Below are 24,123 nucleotides of genomic sequence, written 5' to 3'. Positions count from 1 at the left end.
TCGTGAGGGAGTTTGTTCCACCATTGGGGGCCAGAGCAGCGAACAGTTTTGACTGGGCTGAGCGGGAACTGTACTTCCTCAGTGGTAGGGAGGCGAGCAGGCCAGAGGTGGATGAACGCAGTGCCCTTGTTTGGGTGTAGGGCCTGATCAGAGCCTGGAGGTACTGAGGTGCCGTTCCCCTCACAGCTCCGTGGCGAGCACCATGGTCTTGTAGCGGATGCGAGCTTCAACTGGAAGCCAGTGGAGAGAGCGGAGGAGCGGGGTGACGTGAGAGAACTTGGGAAGGTTGAACACCAGACGGGCTGCGGCGTTCTGGATGAGTTGTAGGGGTTTAATGGCACAGGCAGGAGCCCAGCCAACAGCGAGTTGCAGTAATCAAGACGGGAGATGACAAGTGCCTGGATTAGGACCTGCGCCGCTTCCTGTGTGAGGCAGGGTCGTACTCTGCGGATGTTGTAGAGCATGAACCTACAGGAACGGGACACCGCCTTGATGTTAGTTGAGAACGTCAGGGTGTTGTCCAGGATCACGCCAAGGTTCTTAGCGCTCTGGGAGGAGGACACAATGGAGTTGTCAACCGTGATGGCGAGATCATGGAACGGGCAGTCCTTCCCGGGAGGAAGAGGAGCTCCGTCTTGCTGAGGTTCAGCTTGAGGTGGTGATCCGTCATCCACACTGATATGTCTGCCAGACATGCAGAGATGCGATTCGCCACCTGGTCATCAGAAGGGGAAAGGAAGATTAATTGTGTGTCGTCTGCATAGCAATGATAGGAGAGACCATGTGAGGTTATGACAGAGCCAAGTGACTTGGTGTATAGCGAGAATAAGAGAGGGCCTAGAACAGAGCCCTGGGGACACCAGTGGTGAGAGCGCGTGGTGAGGAGACAGATTCTCGCCACGCCACCTGATAGGAGCGACCTGTCAGGTAGGACGCAATCCAAGCGTGGGCCGCGCCGAGAGATGCCCAACTCGGAGAGGGTGGAGAGGAGGATCTGATGGTTCACAGTATCGAGAAGGCAGCCGATAGGTCTAGAAGGATGAGAGCAGAGGAGAGAGAGTTAGCTTTAGCAGTGCGGAGCGCCTCCGTGATACAGAGAAGAGCAGTCTCAGTTGAATGACTAGTCTTGAAACCTGACTGATTTGGATCAAGAAGGTCATACTGAGAGAGATAGCGGTAGAGCTGGCCAAGGACGGCACGCTCAAGAGTTTTGGAGAGAAAAAGAGAAGGGATACTGGTCTGTAGTTGTTGACATCGGAGGGATCGAGTGTAGGTTTTTTCAGAAGGGTGCAACTCTCGCTCTCTTGAAGACGGGAGGGACGTAGCCAGCGGTCAGGGATGAGTTGATGAGCGAGGTAAGGTAAGGGAGAAGGTCTCCGGAAATGGTCTGGAGAAGAGAGGAGGGGATAGGGTCAAGCGGGCAGGTTGTTGGGCGGCCGGCCGTCACAAGACGAGATTTCATCTGGAGAGAGAGGGGAGAAAGAGGTCAGAGCATAGGGTAGGGCAGTGTGAGCAGAACCAGCGGTGTCGTTTGACTTAGCAAACGAGGATCGGATGTCATCGACCTTCTTTTCAAAATGGTTGACGAAGTCATCTGCAGAGAGGGAGGAGGAGGGGGGGGAGGATTCAGGAGGGAGGAGAAGGTGGCAAAGAGCTTCCTAGGGTTAGAGGCAGATGCTTGGAATTTAGAATGGTAGAAAGTGGCTTTAGCAGCAGAGACAGAGGAGGAAAATGTAGAGAGGAGGGAGTGAAAGGATGCCAGGTCCGCAGGGAGGCGAGTTTTCCTCCATTTCCGCTCGGCTGCCCGGAGCCCTGTTCTGTGAGCTCGCAATGAGTCGTCGAGCCACGGAGCGGGAGGGAGGACCGAGCCGGCCTGGAGGATAGGGGACATAGGGAGTCAAAGGATGCAGTAAGGGAGGAGAGGAGGGTTGAGGAGGCAGAATCAGGAGATAGGTTGGAGAAAGTTTGAGCAGAGGGAAGAGAAGATAGGATGGAAAGGAGAGAGTAGCGGGGGGAGAGAGCGAAGTGGGACGGCGCGATACCATCCGAGTAGGGGCAGTGTGGGAAGTGTTGGATGAGAGCGAGAGGGAAAAGGATACAAGGTAGTGGTCGGAGACTTGGAGGGGGAGTTGCAATGAGGTTAGTGGAAGAACAGCATCTAGTAAAGATGAGGTCAAGCGTATTGCCTGCCTTGTGAGTAGGGGGAGGGTGAGAGGGTGAGGTCAAAAGAGGAGAGGAGTGGAAAGAAGGAGGCAGAGAGGAATGAGTCAAAGGTAGACGTGGGGAGGTTAAAGTCGCCCAGAACTGTGAGAGGTGAGCCGTCCTCAGGAAAGGAGCTTATCAAGGCATCAAGCTCATTGATGAACTCTCGAGGAACCTGGAGGGCGATAAATGATAAGGATGTTAAGCTTGAAAGGGCTGGTAACTGTGACAGCATGGAATTCAAGGAGGCAATAGACAGATGGGTAAGGGGAGAAAGAGAGAAAGACCACTTGGGAGAGATGAGGATCCCGGTGCCACCACCCGCTGACCAGAAGCTCTCGGGGTGTGCGAGAACACGTGGGCGGACGAGGAGAGAGCAGTAGGAGTAGCAGTGTTATCTGTGGTGATCCATGTTTCCGTCAGTGCCAAGAAGTCAAGGGACTGGAGGGAGGCATAGGCTGAGATGAACTCTGCCTTGTTGGCCGCAGATTGGCAGTTCCAGAGGCTACCAGAGACCTGGAACTCCACGTGGGTCAGTGCGCGCTGGGACCACCAGGTTAGGGTGGTCGCGGCCACGCGGTGTGGAGCGTTTGTATGGTCTGTGCAGAGAGGAGAGAACAGGGATAGACAGACACATAGTTGACAGGCTACAGAAAAGGCTACGCTAATGCAAGGAAATTGGAATGACAAGCGGACTACACGTCTCGAATGTTCAGAAAGTTAAGCTTACGTAGCAAGAATCTTATTGACTAAAATGATTAAAATGATACAGTACTGCTAAAGTAGGCTAGCTGGCAGTAGCTGCGTTGTTGACACTACACTAATCAAGTCGTTCCGTTGAGTGTAATAATTCTACAGTGCTGCTATTCGGGGCTAGCTGGCTAGACTTCATACAGTATTTTAGTTTCTCAGACTCAAATTGTTCATGGATAAACAAAATTGCCCTTGATAAAGACTGTATAAAATAAATAATACAAATACTGAGAGTACAGAACATTAGGAACGCCAGCGCTTTCCATGACAGACAGAATCCAGGTGAAAGCTAAGATCCCTTTCTGATGTCACTTGTTAAATCCACCTCAGTGTCGATGAAGGAGACAGGTTATAGAAGGATTTTTAAGCCTCTAGACAATTGAGACATGGATTGTGTGCGTGCGCCATTCAGAGGGCAAGACTAAATATTTTAGTGTGCTTGCTCTATTTCCTCTACGGCATAATAAGTACCTTATGGTTGAAGACTCTTCTTTGAGTCATAAAAGTGCATTGAAATCGCATACTTTGAAGAGGTGTGTGGCCACTTGGAAACACCAGTTGGTCCTCTTACTCAAACCCTTATGTTTTTGTCTTATGTTGCACCTACCCCACATTTTCCAGGAAGTCTTATGTTGCACCTACCCCACATTTTCCAGGAAGTCATTTTCCAGGAAGTCTTATGTTGCACCTACCCCACATTTTCCAGGAAGTCTTATGTTGCACCTACCCCACATTTTCCAGGAAGTCTTATGTTGCACCTACCCCACATTTTCCAGGAAGTCTTATGTTGCACCTACCCCACATTTTCCAGGAAGTCTTATGTTGCACCTACCCCACATTTTCCAGGAAGTCTTATGTTGCACCTACCCCACATTTTCCAGGAAGTCTTATGTTACTAAATGTATCCAGAGTATTTTCAGATTTCATTATCAACAAATGCAGTGAAAAGTATTGTAAATGTAAAATGCACATAAAATCAACAGTGTAATGTGTAACGTTGGATTCAGTCGTGTCAGGTGAACGGTTGTGTACTCACCTTTGGTCTAATAATTTCCCCCCATTATCTCCAAACTGTTCCCTTTCAATATTTATTCTGTAAGAAACATTGAAATGTATCCCTATAGGCCATTTCCGTCGAGTATAAATGGTTGAAATGAGATGAACTTAAGGCCCAGTGCAGTTCTGTTTAATATATACTTACACTACGAGGTTGGGATAATACTGTAAAATTATGATAATGCCCTTTTGGTGTCAGAGTGGTTTGAAAAGAACGCCTGAAATTTCTGCCTGTTTTGGTGGGATGTAGTTTTGGCATTCCATGGTGACATCATATTCAATATGATTTGATATGGAGATAAAAACAGCTGTATTGGACCTTTAAAATGATAATATTTGCCATTAATTTTGACACGTATCTTTTTGAGAATTGTTTTTATTATTTGTTAAACAAAATCTATTTCTGAGCAATTGCACAAGTATAAAATCATTTTCAAAACAATGAGCATACAATATAGCTCAGTATTTTAATGATTTATTTTATACCCTTTTCTTTGCTCATCTTTGAGGGTGCCGAGGACGGTACAAGGAATGGTCACCTCAAACAATGTCCGTTTTCAACACTTTATTTTTAAATATTGCACCACAGAAAAATTTGTTCTGCCGAGCACCAGGCACAATGAAGAGACAACACAACAAATTGTTAATTTATATAAAAGAAAACAGTTAAATAAACATAATTACTGAATGTTTGTACAAAGGCAAAGTAAAACTGTCAATCTCATGAATGAGGTCACCTATAAAAAGGATCGTCACTGGACAATTAGAATAAGACTCACACTGTGCAATACCAACCAACCACCTCTACTTCGGAACTGTAACATGTGGAAAACATCCTGTGGAAACAAAGCAGCGCTCATCCTGTATAAGTTAACTTTCGTCTTAAGTATGTGTTCTTGTATTATGGTACATACTTATAGTGAACCCATTGAGATATATGCAAATATATTCCAATTAAAGCTCAAAACAAATTGACATTTTTTATGACCTTAACTAGATAAAGACTGTTTTCCAGAAAAGCGTTTGGGTAGCTTAAGATGTAATGTTAGCATTCAATTAAACAGCAACATCATCACTGCTAGAGTTTGGAATAGAGCACTTGAAGCGACTAGCTGTTAAACACACAGTAGTAGTGTTGATACGCTCATCACTACACAGCATAGCGTAGCGAGCTACACGGGAGATAGCTGTTGTCAGTCTGTGCGGTGTATTGAACCCAATTTGACCTGGAGGCCGATTCCAGCCTAGCTGTAGAAGAACTGCTCTTCTGGCCGGAAGCCGGAAGCTGTGAAGGGGCGCTGTCCAGAGGTCACCGTCGACTGTCTAAACGTATCGATATTCATACTGAAGGGTTAGAGAGAAACACACACACACACACACACACACACACACACACACACACACACACACACACACACACACACACACACACACACACACACAGAGAGAGAGAGAGAGAGGAGTTGACATGTGAGGTGGTTGTAAATACCACCACTAGGTGGCATTCTGAGACAGTGAAACATACAAGGACACAAACAAAACATGGTAAAAGGCTTCGTAGTATAATTGAACGTATAATTCACGTTAAGTGAAAGATCTTTAAAAACTTTACGCAATATTAATCTGCTCTAATACAGGGTTCTGACATAACAATGAAGCTCTGTGACAGGGCACCTGTAGCTGCAGGGGTAAACAGTGGAGGCAGCCAGTGAGCAAACTACATAAAAACAGCTAAAATGTCAAAACACAGCTCTGTTAGAGACCAACAGCCAGACCTGTCTAACCTGCATGCCCTCACTCCACCCCTCCAGCAACCCCAGCCTATTTGGGGGATGATAAAGGGGCTGTAGCTACAACCATACAAATCAGTTACTATGGGGATGTGGATACAGAGGAAGCAAGGCTGGACGATTTCACGGTTGGTCGTCTCTCTGCTGTGACCAGTTGGTCTGACCGTTCAGCTGTGCAGTGGGGTCAACACGACCGTCTTGTTACCTCGGACCGGGTGAATTAACCAAACAGCGTGATGGATAAACTGCCCCTCGACAAACGACAGCATGTCCCCTTCTCTTGCACTCCACCCTCAATCCCTCTCTCTCGGTCTATACACTGTCAGTTGTTGGCTGGCCGGGCCGACATTCTAAGGCTCATTAAAATACGAGCTGTTTGCTTTGCCCCTGTGAGCTCCCATAATCATGTGTTGTTTTTAGCCCAAATCACTTCCTGTGATCAGTTACACACGCTGTACCACCCCCTCTTCCTCGTGCCCCTTCCCAACCTCTACCTCACTGGGCAGGAATATGTATTTTTCATCTCCGCTCGGCTGTCAGGGGGGATTTGAGAGGCAGGCTAAAGGAGGCTAAGAGAAACACTGGAGAAACACCAGCGCTCTGAGTCAGACAACCTGCTTGGATAGCTTGCTGCCTCACAGCCTGTCTTGATAGCACTGTCTGACTGCCTGCCTCACAGCCTACCTGGAAATCCTGCCTGCCTCACTGACCATCTGTCTGACTACACCCTGGGCCTGGGAAAAAGAGAGAGACACAACCTGACCTCAGGTCAGGGCCTGCAGTCTGGTCCTGGTGGCGATGAGGAAAGGATTAACACAGTGATATTCAAACGTCGGGGTCGCGATGGAACTGCAGCAGGGTTTATTGAGTAAATGTAATTATTTTTATTTTGATGAGATGAAAATGCAATGAATTGAAGGTTCTGTTGATGTAAAGATCCAAATGTACAGATTTTAAGGTTGTGTCATTAGATCTGGAGTGTAGTGGGGTTTTTCTTTGGGGGGAAAAATGGGTTTCCAAAAAAGTTTGAATACCACTGGTTTAAAATGCGCACGTTACAATAAAGAGGGTCAGTTGATCAACAACTCACTCACACACTTCCTCATACGAGACATGTATAAGTCTTTCACCTCCATTCCAGGCATGCGTGTGTGTTGTGACATTTTAAGAGAGGGAGGGTTATGTTAGCAGACAAAGGGCCCTCGTTTTTCCACCCTGGTACTACAGGCCCCAGTGAACCCGGGGTGAGGTATGGGGACACATTCTACAGAGATCATAGTGCACAGGAAGAGAAGCAGGCCCTTTTTCCTTTTTTTGCTCCCCTGACCCTCTGCTCCCTCATACGTCTGTCCCCTCCCACCTCGCCCGGCCCTCTCACCCGAGATGCTTTGATCTCTCCCCTGGCTGTCACTCCTCAGGTTACAGCTACCCACTACACAAGTGCTAAATAACCAGCTCCCCCTCCCCCTCTTTTTCCGTCTCACCTGATTGCAACGCCGTTCTGTTTTCCTTTAGTTTTACATTCCTTAACACTCTTGACTGTCAATCACTGACAGTCCTTTCAAAGCGCTCATTGATTTGCCTGTCCGCGTGTTGTGGGGGGGATCAGAAACCCTCCAATCTCACGCTGTTGTGCACCTCTAGTAAAACCCAGACACTTCTCTTTCCACACGGGGACACGAACGGCACCCTCGCTTAGCCTCTGTCGCCTGGCCCACTGAGGCTTCTGGGACTTATTTGAACTTTCTTTAAAATAAAGGACCCGCACCTTCCCACCGACCCGGGACTAGAGACATTTTATATAGTTCATATAAAATAGCTCATTATGATATTTATACAAATAACAGTGATTGTATTAAACCCATTTAAAAGACCCCATTCACACCATGTTTCACACAGTTTTAAATAAGCGCTGGAGCTGGCTTTGATTATTGTGTTAACCTGGACCACTCCAGAGTACACTGGCCAAATTAAAACACTCTTACAGATGCCAATTCCCCCAGCTTGCTCAGTATATTTAAAAGGTATCAGTTACAAAGACATTTTGGGGAAAAAGCCTCCTACTCGCTTGCTCTCTCTCCGTTCCCTTCCCTAGCTCTCTCTTGGCTATCGGTTTCTCCTTACCTCCCTCCCCTCTCCTTCATCCATTTGAAAGCTGAAATAACTGTTGCATGGATTCAGCGCATTGCCCTGCTATCTGCTCTACACAGCAAGCCTCTCAACAGCAGTCAACACAAACATACCCCAACAGGAAAAAACATTTATCGCACGCAAGATGTTTGATAATAAAAAAGACAAATTACTTTTTTTTTAAACTCCCCATTTCCTCACCCATTCGTCATTTTAACAGCATGTCAAATGACTTCAACTTTACATATTAGGCCTGTTTAAGACAGCAAAAATCAAAGGATAATATTTGTTTTATAATAAATATAAATATTTATTTCATTGCAGACTATCTGAGCCTCAACAGTGTAGAGCAGAGTGTGTGTTTATTCTCAAAGCTCCAGTATTGCTGTTGATGGCCTTCTGGGATAGTGGAGGACTGTTGACACAGCCCCTGCCCCTGGTTCAATAACAAAGATCAGCGAATACTGGAGAAGAATAACAGCGTTCACCAAGCTGCAGAGACTGAGGCTGAGACGGTTTGCTATGGGGTCATTGTCCTGCTTCAGGACACCCTGTCAGTCCCATGTGGCTCAGTAGGTAGAGCATTCCCACGGGGGACCAGCACGGAAAAGTATGAAAATGTATGCACTCACTACTGTAGGTTGCTCTGGATAAGAGTGTCTGCTAAATTACTCAAATGTAAATGTTAATGCAGGAGAAAGACAACCAGCCCTGCTGTGGCTCTCCAGTGGATGGTGGGGTGGAGGGGGGAAAGGTGCAGCTCACCGCCAAGAGGAGCATCTAGGGGATGGGGATAGAGGTGCAGTCCAACCCCTGACCTACTCTGAGCTCACCTGCCTGGGAAGCCTCCAGCCTGGCCCATGTGTCCATTCTGGTAGCCTATGAAGAACTCTGGGCTGATGGTACTGTCTGCTGGGATGATCCCATCTGGGGAGAGACATACAACTCTTAAGTTAGAGACCAGTTTTCTATTGAGTGTCTCAACTCTCGCTCTCCGTACCTGCACTGTGGAAGAGTCTCCTCAGTATCCCGATCTCGCTCTTTACCCCTCTCCCACCCTCCTCCTCTTTCTCTCTGTACCTGCGCTGTAGAAGAGGTCAGGTCTTTGCCCCCCTTTCTCCTTCTCTACCTCCCTCCCTCTGTAGGGGAGCGTGGGGTAAGTTGAGCCAAAGGGGTAAGTAGAGCCACCCTTGTTTCAAGGAAACCATACAGAAAATAAATAATTTGACCAAATATTTAGGAAGAGGTCATCATTTCATGGAGTCTATGAAGGAAAAAGTGGTAAGCAAGTTAGGTCCAAAAAACATATTTTTACCAAGTCAAATTAATTTGTGTTAGTGATGCTTGTATCTAAAGCCAAGTTGATCATTATTTGTTTTGTTGTATACATCAGTTGGGTTCTCTATAAGCTTCAATATAAGGTCATAAACCTGTGTGGGTTAATATAGTCAAAATGTTTGCCTTGCGTAAGTTAAGCCAATGACCATGGGGTAAGTTGATCCAATGGTTGAGCCAATGGCACGTTGAGCAAGTTGTGTGCCAAGTGTTTTCTTCCCAGGCGTAATGCAAGGCCTTATTGCTGGGATAGGAGTTAACAGGACCTAGCCTTTGTATGATAAGTGTTTAAAAAAGTGTTTGTCAGGTGTTATAAGCCGGTGTTAAAAGATGCTTAAAATGATTAAAATGACAAAAAGCGATTGTGAATGTATGGAATTTTGTTTGGGAACTAAAGATTGACATGGTTAAAACAAGGTAGTGGTAAATATTTCATTCAGTACAGAAATGTGAAGGTGGCTTAACTTTCTGTTGAAGATGTGCCAAGAGACCACTTTTTTTTGGGACAAGCTAGGTTTTAAAAAACTAATGTTTACATGACTTCTGATTATTTCCAGGGACACACAACATCCTGAAATGTATGTAGAGATCTTCGTTAGAACAAATTCTATATTTCCCTTGACTGAATGTAAAACAAAAATTTAAAAAAGTGATGTTGAATGTAAAAAAAATGGTTCAACCCCTCTCCCCTACCTGCCTCCCTCCCACCGTACCTGCACTGTAGAAGAGGTTGAGTCTCTGCTGAATGTTTCTGCTTCCCTCTCTACCTCCCTCAGTACCTGCACTGTAGAAGAGGTTGAGTCTCTGCTGAATGTTTCTGCTTCCCTCTCTACCTCCCTCAGTACCTGCACTGTAGAAGAGGTTGAGTCTCTGCTGAATGTTTCTGCTTCCCTCTCTACCTCCCTCAGTACCTGCACTGTAGAAGAGGTTGAGTCTCTGCTGAATGTTTCTGCTTCCCTCTCTACCTCCCTCAGTACCTGCACTGTAGAAGAGGTCGGGTCTCTCCAGAATGTCTCCGTTGTGCATGAAATGTTCCCCGTCGTCTCCGTACATGAATGGTTCTCCGTCGTCACCCATGGCTCTGTTGTCCACCATCTCTAACCACTGGGAGTTGTGCCAGCGGAACTTCTCACTCTGGATCTTCCTCCCCCACTCTTCATCATACTCCTACAGCAGCGACAGAGCGCGACAGAGTGCGACAGAGTGCGCGAGAGAGAGCGACAGAGCGCGACAGAGCGCGAGAGAGAGCGACAGAGCGCGAGAGAGCGCGAGAGAGAGCGACAGAGCGCGAGAGAGCGCGAGAGAGAGCGACAGAGCGCGAGAGAGAGCGACAGAGCGCGAGAGAGAGCGACAGAGCGCGAGAGAGCGCGAGAGAGAGCGACAGAGCGCGAGAGAGCGCGAGAGAGAGCGACAGAGCGCGACAGAGCGCGAGAGAGAGCGACAGAGCGCGAGAGAGAGCGACAGAGCGCGAGAGAGAGCGACAGAGCGCGAGAGAGAGCGACAGAGCGCGAGAGAGAGCGACAGAGCGCGAGAGAGAGCGACAGAGCGCGAGAGAGAGCGACAGAGCGCGAGAGAGAGCGACAGAGCGCGAGAGAGAGAGAGCGACAGAGCGCGACAGAGAGAGAGCGACAGAGCGCGAGAGAGAGCGACAGAGCGCGAGAGAGAGCGACAGAGCGCGAGAGAGAGCGACAGAGCGCGAGAGAGAGCGACAGAGCGCGAGAGAGGGCGACAGAGCGCGCGAGAAAGCGACAGAGCGCGCAAGAGAGTGACAGAGCAGGAGAGAGAGCGACAGAAAGCGCGAGAGAGGAGTATGGGTTACTGGAGGTTCACACACACAGATAAAAACAGACAGAGTCATACACATGAATGCAAGCACACAGGCAGGCATGCACACACACTGAAAGCACTATATGGAAATCCACCATCTTCAATTGATTGAACCCCAGCCTTAGGAGCAAACAGATGCACTCTTTGTAAATGGAGAGAGTCCACCGAACTGAACTGGAAGTGTAATTGGCTGTAGAAGAGTGGCTGGCGGGGAGTCAGCTAGGGCTGGGGGACCAGCCGGACCACTGACCACCATATTGGTCCATCTCAGCAGGGAGGGCCAGATCCTCCACAGACTACTACAGCATCCCACAATGCACTGCTCTGTGTGCCTGCACCCTACTGATGCTGTTACTAATAAAAACCTGGCGCGGTGAGATGGATGGGACTGCGATGGGGCTGTGTGTGTGTGTGTAGAGCTTGGCCGAGGAAGGCTGAGGAGGAACACAGATTCTGTTTTCCTTTCTCTGCGTGGGCCATTTGGGAGAAAGACCCTCTTTGAGCCACTGTGCTCCACTCAGCCAGGCCCTGCAAATTAATCATCCAGATGCAAAGCAGAGCCCCCTGGGCACTGACAGCCACCCAAGGCCCAGGCCTCAAACGGGCCCATTGTCACATCGCAGGGCCGCTCTCCGTCCCCAAAGTGGCAGTGACACTTTTTGTCATGCTGCAGATTTATCACGTCTAAAGCGGCTTAATGACTACACGGCTGACTTCCCCTGGACCATTAGTCTGTAGTAAGGGTTTTATATGAAGCTTAATCCATCATAACGAGAGAGCTGAGCTAATGACGTCTCAGAGGGAAGGAGCCAGCCGATATAAAACAGTACTCATGGCATTTCCAATGTTCCTCCTCGGAGAAAACCTGAATCTAAGAATTATCCTCATGAATTACCCTTCTGTCTGACCTAGTAGAACCATCTATACGTAGATTTCTCTCTCTCTGTGGGGTGTGTGTGTGTGGACACAATGACCAGAGAGGAAACATTCAAGAACGTACAATAAGGTAAGGTAGCCTGCAGCTCTGAAAACTAATGATTTTGTGTGTGTGTGTGTGTGTGTGTGTGTGTGTGTGTGTGTGTGTGTGTGTGTGTGTGTGTGTGTGTGTGTGTGTAGGGTCTGCTTTTTCGCTCACCAACCGTGTCCTGTTACGACACTCTCCAGAGCCTGTCCTGGTCTTTCATGTGGTTCACATCTTAATAGTTCTCACTGATAATTTCAATGAAACACTTCCTCTCCCCCACGACCAGCTCCACAACCCAGCTGTAATCTATAGCTAATTACACTGATCTCAGGCCTGTGACAGATCACACCATGACTGGGACATAACCACACAGGAATAGAATGTACCAGTCCATTCAATCTAAATGTTACAATTAGAGAGATAAGTAATGCATCTTCGCAAGTACATTGTTGATTATGTCGTTATCTGGAGTTTTTCCTGGCTAGAAAACAGTTTTTCCTGGCCTGCATTAAACAGGGATGGATCAGGACATAGAAAATCTGGAAAACCAGAATTCTGGACAGTTTCAGTTAGAAATTAATGGGAGGAAAATGTCAGAATAACCATACTTATGTTCTAAATAGTAGGCTTCTTGAGTATGTGAAAATATGTTTCACATTATGTGAAATATCTCAAATGTAGCATGCTTTACATGCCAGGATTACAGTTGGAAGTTTACATACACTTAGGTTGGAGTCATTAAAACGTTTTTCAACCACTCCACAAATTTCTTGTTAACAAACTATAGTTTTGGCAAGTCGGTTAGGACATGTACTTTGTGCATGACAAGTCATTTTTCCAACAATTGTTTACAGACAGATTATTTCACTTATAATGAATTCACTGTAACACATGTCCAGTTGGTTTACATACACTAAGTTGACTGGGCCTTTAAACAGCTTGGGAAATTCCAAAACATTATTTAATGGATTTAGAAGCTTCTGATAGGATAATTGACATAATTTGAGTCAATTGGAGGTGTACCTGTGGATGTATTTCATGGTGTACCGTCAAACTCAGTGCCTCTTTGTTTGACATCATGGGAAAATCAAAAGAAATCAGCCAAGACTTCAGAAAAAAAGATTGCAGACCTCCACAAGTCTGGTTCATCCTTGGGAGCAATTTCCAAACGCCTGAAGGTACCACATTCATCTGTACAAACAATAGTATACAAGTATAAACACCATGGGACCACGCAGCCATCATCCCGCTCAGGAAGGAGACGCGTTCGGACATACTTTTGGTGCGAAAAGTGCAAACCAGAACAGCAGCAAAGGACCTTGTGAAGATGCTGGAGGAAACGGGTACAAAGTATCTATATCCACAGTAAAACGAGTCCCATATCGACATAACCTGAAAGGTCGCTCAAATGAAGAAGCCACTGCTCCAAAACCGCCATAAAAGACCCAGACTACGGTTTGCAACTGCACATGGGGACAAAGATTTAGACTTTTTAGAGGAATGTCCTTTGGTCTGATGAAACAAAAATAGAACTGTTTGGCCATAATGACCATTGCTATTTTTTTTAGGAAAAATGGGGAGGCTTGCAAGCCAAAGAACACTATCCCAACCGTGAAGCACGGGGGTGGCAGCATCATGTTGTGGGGGTGGTTTGCTGTAGGAGGGACTGGTGCACTTCACAAAATAGATGGCTTCATGAGGAAAGGAAAATTATGTGGATATATTGAAGCAACATCTCAATACATCAGTCAGGAAGTTAAAGCTTGGTCGCAAATGGGTCTTCCAAATGGACAATGACCCCAAGCATACATCCAAAGTTGTGGCAAAATGGCTTTAGGACAACCAAGTCAAGTTATTAGAGCGGCCATCACAAAGCCCTAACCTCAATCCCATAGAACATTTATGGGCAGAACTGAAAAAGTGTGTGCGAGAAAGGAGGGCCTATAAACCTGACTCAGTTACACCAGCTCTGTCAGGAGGAATGGGCCAAAATTCATCCAACTTATTGTGGGAAGCTTGTGGAAGGCAACCCAAAATGTTTGATCCAAGTTAAACAATTTAAAGGCAGTTTTCAGTGTATGTAAACTTCTGACCCATTGGGAATATTATGAAATAAATCATTAGTATTAGGATTAATTGTCAGGAATATTGAAAAAAACGAGTTTAAAAGTATTTGGCTAAGGTGTATGTAAACTTCCGACTTCAACTGTACATACTCATTTCGGCTTTTCATCTGGTAAAATTCACTGCACACTATTGAGGAAGAGAATTGTCTGTGTTTGACAACCGCTGATAATCAGAATAGGGGAAGTGTTCTACAAAAATTAACAAAATGGCAGGGAACAAGCACAATTGCTTACTGCATACGTTTTAACTAAACAGATATAGATACTTACAGCGATGATGTCCAGTGTGTTGTCACAGACTTTGCGTATCTCTGCGTTCTTGTCGTGCATCAGGTCAATGAGGTAGGCGGGAGCCTCTGGAGAGAGTGAGTCAAGGAGAGGACAACAGAGAAAGGGAGGGATGCATTCTACACTTTCTGGGGGATCATTTTGCTGTTCCTTCTACTCAAACAGATCATTCAATAGTGTCTCTTTAATCAAGATCACAGTTACGGTATGGTATTTGAGGGAGAAAGAAACAAGAGAGAGGAAATACTGCTTTTGCTCTTTAATTTATAGGAAGCAGACATGAGACAGTTGCCCTGTGGCCAAAAAAGCAACTATTACATTTCCTGTGATGAGAGAGAGATATGGCAAAGCAGAATAACTCGCCCAAGGCAGACCACTTGGTAGAGATTCCTCTGTAATATTCTCCATTAAATGAAAACATCAAATACAGTATTTCTGCAAGCTATTTGTAATTTAATGCCCGTCACCTCAGATCACGACTGTGCAGTGCGGAGCACTGAGGTCATGGATGGGAGGTAACCGCGGTTGCCATGGAAACACACATTGAAAGAAGCGGACGGGATGTAGGGTGATACTATTTGGTTACCATGGGAACACAATTTAACAACAGGGTAGATAAATAAGGACTACATTGAAAGCCATTTAGGAAGATATTTGAGGGTTATTTGGGCTGTAATTCTGAGGTCTATATCGAGGTATATTGTGGCATATTGAGGTAAACTGGAGTATACTGCAGTAAACGAGGCCATATTGAGGTAAATTGAGATACATTTATCCCAGTTTATCTCAATATACTGTATGTAAAATTACAGTAGATATATTGATGTATCCTGAGGTATATACATGTGAAAGTCGGAAGTTTACATACACCTTAGCCAAATACATTTACACTCAGTTTTCCTAGTAAAAATTCTCTTAGGTCAGTTAAGATCCTCACTTTATTTTAACAATGTGTAATGTCAGAATAATTAGTAGAGAATTATTTATTTCACCTTTTATTTCTTTCATTGGGTAGCCTTCCACAAGCTTTTTTTTGGGGGGGGGGGTGAATTTTGGCCCATTCCTCCTGACAGCTGGTGTAACTGAGTCAGGTTTGTAGGCATCCTTGCTCCCACACGTTTTTTTCAGTTCTGCCCACAAATGTTCTATGGGATTGAGGTCAGGGCCTTGTGATGTCCACTCCAATACCTTGACTTTGTTGTCCTTAAGCCATTTTGCCACAACTTTGGAAGTATGCTTGGGGTCATTGTCCATTTGGAAGACCCATTTGCGACCAAGCTTCCTGACTGATGTCTTGAGATGTTGCTTCAATATATCCACATAATTGTCCTACTTCATGATGCCATCTATTTTGTGAAGTGCACCAGTCCCTCCTGCAGCAAACCACCCCCACAACATGATGCTGCCACCCCCGTGATTCACGGTTGGGATGATGTTCTTTGGCTTGCAAGCCTCCCCGTTTTTCCTCCAAAGATAACGATGGTCATTATGGCCAAACAGTTCTATTTTTGTTTCATCAGACCAGAGGTAATTTCTCCAAAAGGTATGATCTTTATCCCCATGTGCAGTTGCAAACTGTAGTCTGGCTTTTTTTATGGTGGTTTTGGAGCAGTGGCTTCTTCTTTGCTGTGCGACATTTCAGGTTATGCTGATATAGGACTCGTTTTGTTGTGGATATAGATACTTTTGTACCCGTTTCCTCCAGCATCTTCACAAGGTCCTTTGCTGTTGTTCTGGGATTGATTTGCACTTTTCGCACCAAAGTACGTTTATCTCTAGTGGTGATATGACGGCTGCATGGTCCCATGGTGTTAATACTTGCGTACTATTGTTTGTACAGATGAACGTGGTACCTTCAGGCGTTTGAAAATTGCTCCCAAAGATGAACCAGACTTGTGGAGGTCTGCAATCTTTTTTCTGAGGTCTTGGCTGATTTCTTTTGATTTTCCCATGATGTCAAACAAAGAGGCACTGAGTTTGAAGGTAGACCTTGAAATACATCCACAGGTAAACCTCCAATTGACTCAAATTATGTAAATTATCCTATCAGAAGTTTCTAAAGCCATGACATAATTTTCTGGAATTTTCCAAGCTGTTTAAAGACACAGTCAACTTGGTGTATGTCAACTTCTGACCTACTGAAATTGTGATACAATTAATTATAAGTGAAATAATCTGTCTGTAAACAATTGTTGGAAAAATTACTAGTGTCATGCACAAAGTAGATGTCCTAACTGAAATGCCAAAACTATAGTTTGTTGACAAGAAACTTGTGGAGTGGTTGAAAAACTAGTTTTAATGACTACAACCTAAGTGTATGTAAACTTCTGACTAGAACTGTATTGAGGTTTACTGTTGTAAGAGGGAGGATACGTGTGTCCTTAATGATGACATCCCTGGTGGCTTGGTGGAACACCATCTGGTAGAACACATAGACGATCTGACACACAAACTCATCGTCCTCCTGTTGGGCTACAGGCAGAGAGAGGTGAAACAGACTGACACACAAACTCATCGTCCTCCTGTTGGGCTACAGGCAGAGAGAGGTGAAAAAGACTGACACACAAACTCATCGTCCTCCTGTTGGGCTACAGCAAGGTGAAACAGACTGACACACAAACTCATCGTCCCTCCTGTTGGGCTACAGGCAGAGAGAGGTGAAAAGACTGACACACAAACTCATCGTCCTCCTGTTGGGCTACAGGCAGAGAGAGGTGAAACAGACTGACACACAAACTCATCGTCCTCCTGTTGGGCTACAGGCAGAGAGAGGTGAAAAAGACTGACACACAAACTCATCGTCCTCCTGTTGGGCTCACGTCCACAGAAAGACTATGTCCATACAATCCCTCAACCAGCAAGTCGATGTACTGTATATATTGTATCATACATTTCACTCCATTTCTTCATTACTACTGATATTGTAGCTCACATAGCATGTCAGTTTGATCATAACTTGCAGGCATTTTAGTAGGATAAACCCTCCTTCTAGCATGTGCAGGCCTGGGCCCTATCTACTACCTACAGTTGAGCAGCTCGATGAGGGCAGAGATGATGCCAGACTTGGCCATCATGGCAGCACAGGAGTCGTCCATGGACACCGTCCCTATCATGATTACCACCTCTAGGATCAGGTCATCCTCTGCCGAGCCTGGTGGGGGGGCAGAGGTCAGGGGTCACAGAGATCAAAGCTGAGAAGGGAAAAGTCACTGTGTGATATCACTGTGTGTGTGTGTGTGTGTGTGTGTGTGTGTAAGATCGCTGACATCATTCAATGATGTAGGATCAGTCAGTGATACTGATAGAGTGATGAAGGTTATGGGTTAGGGATTGGAGAAAGCGACGAGATAGAATTATTTCAAATTGAAAACTTGTGGAATGGCCGTACAGTATTTGCTTGTCTCAAGATCTTCAGGCTGAATGCACCTGTAAGTTTTAGCACCAGTCCTCCTTCCCCCCTTTCTCACTCTCCCTCCCTCACCACCTGGTTTGAGGCAGTCTTTGAGACCTACCTGGTTTGAGGAGGTCTTTTTTTAACCTTTATTTAACTAGGCAAGTCAGTTAAGAACAAATTCTTATTTTCAATGACCTAGAACAGTGGGTTAACTGCCTTGTACAGGGACAGAAAAACATTTTTACCTTGTCAGCTCGGGGATCCGATCTTGCAACCTTTCGGTTACTAGTCCAATGCTCTAACCACTAGGCTACCTGCCGCACCACAAACGCCCCCTTTGAGGCGGTTTCTGAGCCTACCTGGTTTGAGGTGGTCTTTGAGGAAGGGCACCAGGTTGTACTCCTTCAGCACCAGTTCCCAGTCCAGGTCAGGGATGGTGAGGTTAGCCAAGGTCCCCAGACACTCAATCACATACTCTTCCCTCTCCTGCACTCCCGTCTGAGCAGCCAAGTCACCTACGTAGTCCTGAGGGGGGATCAGAGGGAGGTCAGTTACCATAGAGACAGAGTTAGGGGTTCCCAAACATTTTTGGCCCACGACCCCATTTTCATATAAAATTCTCACAACCCCAACAAAATGAAAAATGATGGAATTAACAGCCAATGTTAATTTAAAAATAATAATAATTGGGGTTATGACAGTAAATTGCAAATTAGTCTGACTTCCTTCCCATTCCTTCCCACTTCCTTCCTGACTTCCTTCCCATTCACTGTGGGAATGATTAAAGTGCAATAGTATATTTACCGCGATTTAAGGGCGCTCTCTGGTTGAAAAACTTTTAGATTTGAATAATTTTCATTTAGATTTGTAACCTCTTGAAGAAGGGGGCACTATTTTTATGTTCAGAAAAATAAAGTTACGGCCTATTTCTCAGGACCAGATGCTAGAATATGCATATAATTGACAGATTAGGATAGAAAACAGTTTCCAAAACTGTCAAAATATTGTTGTGAGTATAACAGAACTGATATTGCAGGCGAAACCTTCAGAAAAATCAAACCAGGCGGTGGCTTGTATTTTAAAACGCCATGTTCCATAGCCTCCCATTGCTCCATTTAAATAATATATGCCATTTCGCAGACGCTTTTATCCAAAGCGACTTACAGTCATGTGTGCATACATTCTATATGGGTGGTCCCGGAATCGAACCCACTACCCTGGCGTTACAAGCGCCATGCTCTACCAACTGAGCTACAGAACCCGGGATATCAACCAGATTTAAAATCCTCAAGGTGTCAGTCTTCAGACATAGTTTCAGGCTTTTATTTTGAAATAAGCCAGAACGATAACATCCCGTCAAGTGGTCACATTTGCGGTTGATATATTATCGATTATATATTTTAAAAACAACCTGAGGATTGATTACAAAAACATTTGACATGTTTCTGTGGAACGGATATTATTTGGAATTTGTCTGCATTGTCGTGACCGCTCTTTCCTGTGAATTTCTGAACATAATGCGCCAAACAAACTGAGGTATTTTGGATGTAAAATAATCTTTATGGAACAAAATGAACATTTGTTGTGTAATGAGTCTCGTGACAGAAAACATCCGAAGATCATCAAAGGTGAACGATTAATTTGATTGCTTTTCTGATTTTATGACCAAGCTACCTGATGCTAAGTGTACTTAATGTTTTGTCATGTGATCGATAAACTTACACAAATGGATTGCTTTCGCTGTAAAGCATCATTTCAAAATCTAAGACGACAGGTGGATAAGCAAAAGGCTAAGCTGTGTTTTGCAATATTGCACTTGAGATTTCATGAATATGAATATTTTTAGTAATATTATTTGACTGAGGCGCTATGCTATTCAGCGGTTGCTGATGACAATTATCCTGCTTAAGGGATGGGTAGCGTCAAGAAGTTAAGGTCAACTGCACAATGATTGAGAGACCAAGATTCTTTTTTTTTTTTACAGGATTTTTAAAATTCTTCCACGACCCCATTTTTACTCCGTGTTGTCTGTTCATACTGCTATGCTTTATCTTGGCCAGGTCGCAGTTGCAAATGAGAACTTGTTCTCAACTACCCTACCTGGTTAAATAAAGGTGAATATATATATAAAATATATATATATATAAATATATAATATATATATAAAAATATATTTATATATATTTATATATATATATATTTATATATATATAAATATATATAAATATATATTATATATATTTATATATATAATATATATAATATATATAATATATATATATATTTATATATATTTATATATATTTATATATATATATTTATATATATTTATATAAATATATTTATATATATAAATAATATAAATATATTTATATATATTTATATATATATAAATATATATATATATATAAATATATATAAATAGATATATATATAAATATATGGATTCAGCTACTAGTATAAGAACAAGCATAGATATGGAGTCAGTAATCTACAAAACCCAGAACTAAAATCTTGCGTAATTGCTTCCGATGCTCAATTAAGTTCTGGGAGCAGACTAACGCAAAGTCTTCACCCTGAGGGAAACTCTCTGAAAGTTTCAAGCAGGGCCAAATGTCCCCTCCCCTTCCAAAATTTGAAAGATCGTGATTTGCGAAATCGTGATTTATCCAAATGATCCGTGACAAAAAAAAATCTGCGTACCGGAACAAAGTTATTTGTTGGTCTTGCATCCCACAGTCTCTATTACATGCATCTGTCCATGAGAGATTACGGATTCAGTGATACTATTATAAGAACACAGATCATGTTAGCCTGTCTAGCCTTACCTGCCTATATCAGGGATGGAAGCTACAAAAAAACTGAACTCCTCACAGACGGCAGCAGTGGCTCATGGGTCTGCATATCCATACCCACAAACATGCAGTCAGAGCCGGCCCTAGCCTTTTGCCCCCAGCCCCTTTCCACCCTACCTTGCGAGCAAGACATTTTAGTGGCCCTCCTCTTGACAGCGGAGAGAACAAATGTCATTTCCTGCTAGTTTACACATTTTGCCATGGGACGTAGAGAAAATGTTGCAATGTTATAACTCATTTTCATGCAATTCTACTCATTTTGCAATGGGGTGGGGAGAGAAATGTTTGCAGATTTTAGTGATAATTAAGTGTCTGTCAGTGACTTAAGAGAAACTGCTGAAGCAATAACCCATTTTGAAATTGGCACATTGTGTATTCTACTATTCTAACTCGCAACAGTAAGAACCACGACTGAGTTCCAAAAAGATATATATTATGATCCGCAGGCCTACAAAAGGAGGGCCCCGAGCGACAGTTGACCATCCCTGGCCTATATCTATACTGAGCATGATTAAGCTCATCAGTGTTAAAGACTGAGTGTGAGTTAGTTTAGTACGCACTATGAAGAGGTTCTTGGTGGGTCCGTCGTGTTGAGACACGTTCCTGATCATCTTCATGATCAGAACATCCTTTAGCTTCAGACCCCTCTTCATCAGCATCTTCAGACCATTACCTAGGGATGTAAAAACAGGATTAGAAGTGTGTGTGTGTGTGTGTGTGTGTGTGTGTGTGTGTGTGTGTGTGTGTGTGTGTGTGTGTGTGTGTGTGTGTGTGTGTGTTTTACCTTCACAGATGACCTGTGCATTCCTCTTGTTGGCAGCCAGGTTGATGCAGAAGGAGATGAGCTCAGGGTCCATGGGGCTCTCACCACAATCAAACAGCATCTTCATCAACTGTCAAGCAATCAAATAATACATAAATCAATCAATTCATCAATACCAATTCATCATCAATCATTATAGCTAGCCAGAAGTCAGTCAGTGTGTTATGGGTGTCTCTGTTCCCAAACCTTTCTCTATTTGAGGATGGATGCATGCTTGGTGACATCATTGGCTGAATGACATCACCATGTTGATGACACTGGTCTACACATCGTCCATACAGTCATTTAGTGGGTCGCCATGGTGACACACACTGGGTTAACCGCAGAGTACGGAAACAGAAAGGCCTTTCCTGAAGTGAGCAGATAAGTAGAGGGTATAGGAACAGTCATTTCTGTCTAATCAGGTCTGTGCCAAGACCCTGCAGGGGACTACTGAGAGGGCTTGCAAACAGATGGAGGAGAGAGGTGGACATAGGAGATGGAAAGAGGACATTCCATGCCTGCTTGCAATTTGTCCATTTCTCCACAATCCAAAGGCCTCTGATTCATATAGAGCATCCTACAGTCTCCTTCAATTACGTCAAAAGACAGTAAGCTTCAGGTCCTTAGTGATGATGATGGTGGATGTGTGTGTATTTGTACATGTGTGGAGGGGGCGGTGAGGGGAAGCGTGCTGAGTGGAGCAGAAGAGGGGGCTAGGCCACCAGTTAACACCCTGAAGTCAACTACAGAGAGAGGTGCAGGTCCACAAAGGAGTTGCTCCCAGCCCTTGTCCTCTGCTCCCCCTCTTTCCCTGCCAAGTCTCCCAGCACTCCTGCTCTGATTTAACATTAAACAGGAAAGGCTTTAAGCAGGGGCACTGCAGGTCCGCTCCCTGTGAGGAGTCAGAAGTGTGCAATCCTACTAACACACACACACACACACACACACACACACACACACACACACACTCGCATCAGGTATCACATACCAGGGGCCCTGGACCCCAAATCAGCCCCGTCTAGACTGTCTGGCACCTGCCTCTGCTTATTTACCACAGCATAGCCAGAGGAGGCTTAGCGCCACACTACACAGCAGAACCTCCATCACTCCCCTCCAGCCTCCACTCCTTCCTTCCCTTCCCCCTAACCCTGCACAGCCCTTCGCCCCTTCCTCTCCCTCATAACCCCATGTCCGGCCTCTCCCTCCCAGGAACTGACCCCACCAGAAGTGGAAAGGATTGGGTCAGGTCTTGCCCCAGGCCCAGGGGAAGAGGTAGAGAGGTGAAGGGCAGATAAAGGAGTAGGGGAGGCAGAGAGGAAAAGGTTGAGCTGGCCAAAGGGCAGGGGCAGAGAGGAAAAGGTTGAGCTGGCCAAAGGGCAGGGACAGAGCAGAGGTAGCCTGATGAGGAAGCGTGTCCAGTGGGTATGACAGTATTTGAAGGTATTTTATGTTTCTGAATAATAAAAGTTCTAAATGTGCTTTGAGTAGTGCATGACCCTAGGGTGGAAACACATACATTATAAGTGATTTTGAAGGGGCTTTCTCCATTCTAATTGTTGTAGTGTTCAATCCAACTTCAAACAAAAACATATTATCAGTATTTTCATACATTTCTGCATTTCCTGCACTTTTGTTATCATTTCCACACAGTGACCTGCAGGGCTGCATGATATGGGCAAAATTCTATAGATGGAATATAGTGGGCAGCACCTTGAATATATTGATGTTTGACATGACAGCAAATGAATAAGCCAGGAAATAATTATTGGGTAGGAACCAAAAGTGCTGGTCAGTGTTTCTAACTGACCCTTAATTAGAAGTGACATGTATTCTTACCTCATGTAGCTAGCAAACATTAAAGACAGTACAGTATGAAGATTGGCAGAAACGGCTTCTCCAATAGAAATCCCCGATCACACTAGTAGGCGATGTCATAGTGACGTTGGCTAGCTAAGGTGCACAAAAATACGTCATTGGGTTTAACATTGCCTCCGGCAAACCGGATGTGCAGACCTCAAATCAAAGACTTTCCTCTTAGATACAGTGCCCGAAAGTATTCAGCCCCCTTGAACTTTGCTGACCTTTTGCCACATTTCAGGCTTCAAACATAAAGATATAAAACTGTATTTTTTTGTGAAGAATCAACAACAAGTGGGACACAATCATGAAGTGGAACGACATTTATTGGATATTTCAAACTTTTTTAACAAATCAAAAACTGAAAAATTGGGCGTGCAAAATTATTCAGCCCCCTTAAGTTAATTACTTTGTAGCGCCACCTTTTGCTGCGATTACAGCTGTAAGTCGCTTGGGGTATGTCTCTATCAGTTTTGCACATCGAGAGACTGAATTTTTTCCCATTCCTCCTTGCAAAACAGCTCGAGCTCAGTGAGGTTGGATGGAGAGCATTTGTGAACAGCAGTTTTCAGTTCTTTCCACAGATTCTCGATTGGATTAAGGTCTGGACTTTGACTTGACCTTTCTAACACCTGGATATGTTTATTTTTGAACCATTCCATTGTAGATTTTGCTTTATGTTTTGGATCATTGTCTTGTTGGAAGACAAAATCTCCGTCCAAGTCTCAGGTCTTTTGCAGA

At 44.6% G+C, this 24,123-nt stretch overlaps 1 protein-coding gene across 1 annotated transcript in view; it reads right to left on the bottom strand.

Annotated features, from left to right (window-relative positions):
• Nucleotides 1–4,561: 4,561 nt before the first annotated feature.
• The window catches only part of LOC118358884 (kinesin-associated protein 3-like), a 54,839-nt gene continuing 35,277 nt past the window's right edge, over nt 4,562–24,123 (bottom strand). Inside the window, exons 12-20 of the mRNA XM_052480146.1 lie at nt 21,505–21,613; nt 21,281–21,393; nt 18,225–18,390; nt 17,497–17,622; nt 16,845–16,943; nt 14,454–14,539; nt 10,244–10,433; nt 8,765–8,858; nt 4,562–5,355 (exon numbers count right to left, since the gene is read on the bottom strand). Coding sequence (XP_052336106.1) covers nt 5,256–5,355; nt 8,765–8,858; nt 10,244–10,433; nt 14,454–14,539; nt 16,845–16,943; nt 17,497–17,622; nt 18,225–18,390; nt 21,281–21,393; nt 21,505–21,613 — 1,083 coding nt within the window. The 3' untranslated portion in view covers nt 4,562–5,255. The remainder of the gene's footprint in view (nt 5,356–8,764; nt 8,859–10,243; nt 10,434–14,453; nt 14,540–16,844; nt 16,944–17,496; nt 17,623–18,224; nt 18,391–21,280; nt 21,394–21,504; nt 21,614–24,123) is intronic.

Source organism: Oncorhynchus keta, chromosome 26 (assembly GCF_023373465.1).
Source record: "Oncorhynchus keta strain PuntledgeMale-10-30-2019 chromosome 26, Oket_V2, whole genome shotgun sequence".
Taxonomy (NCBI): domain Eukaryota; kingdom Metazoa; phylum Chordata; class Actinopteri; order Salmoniformes; family Salmonidae; genus Oncorhynchus; species Oncorhynchus keta.
The sequence above is the reverse complement of the archived record's forward strand: the minus strand, read 5'-3'. Positions and strand labels throughout refer to the sequence as shown.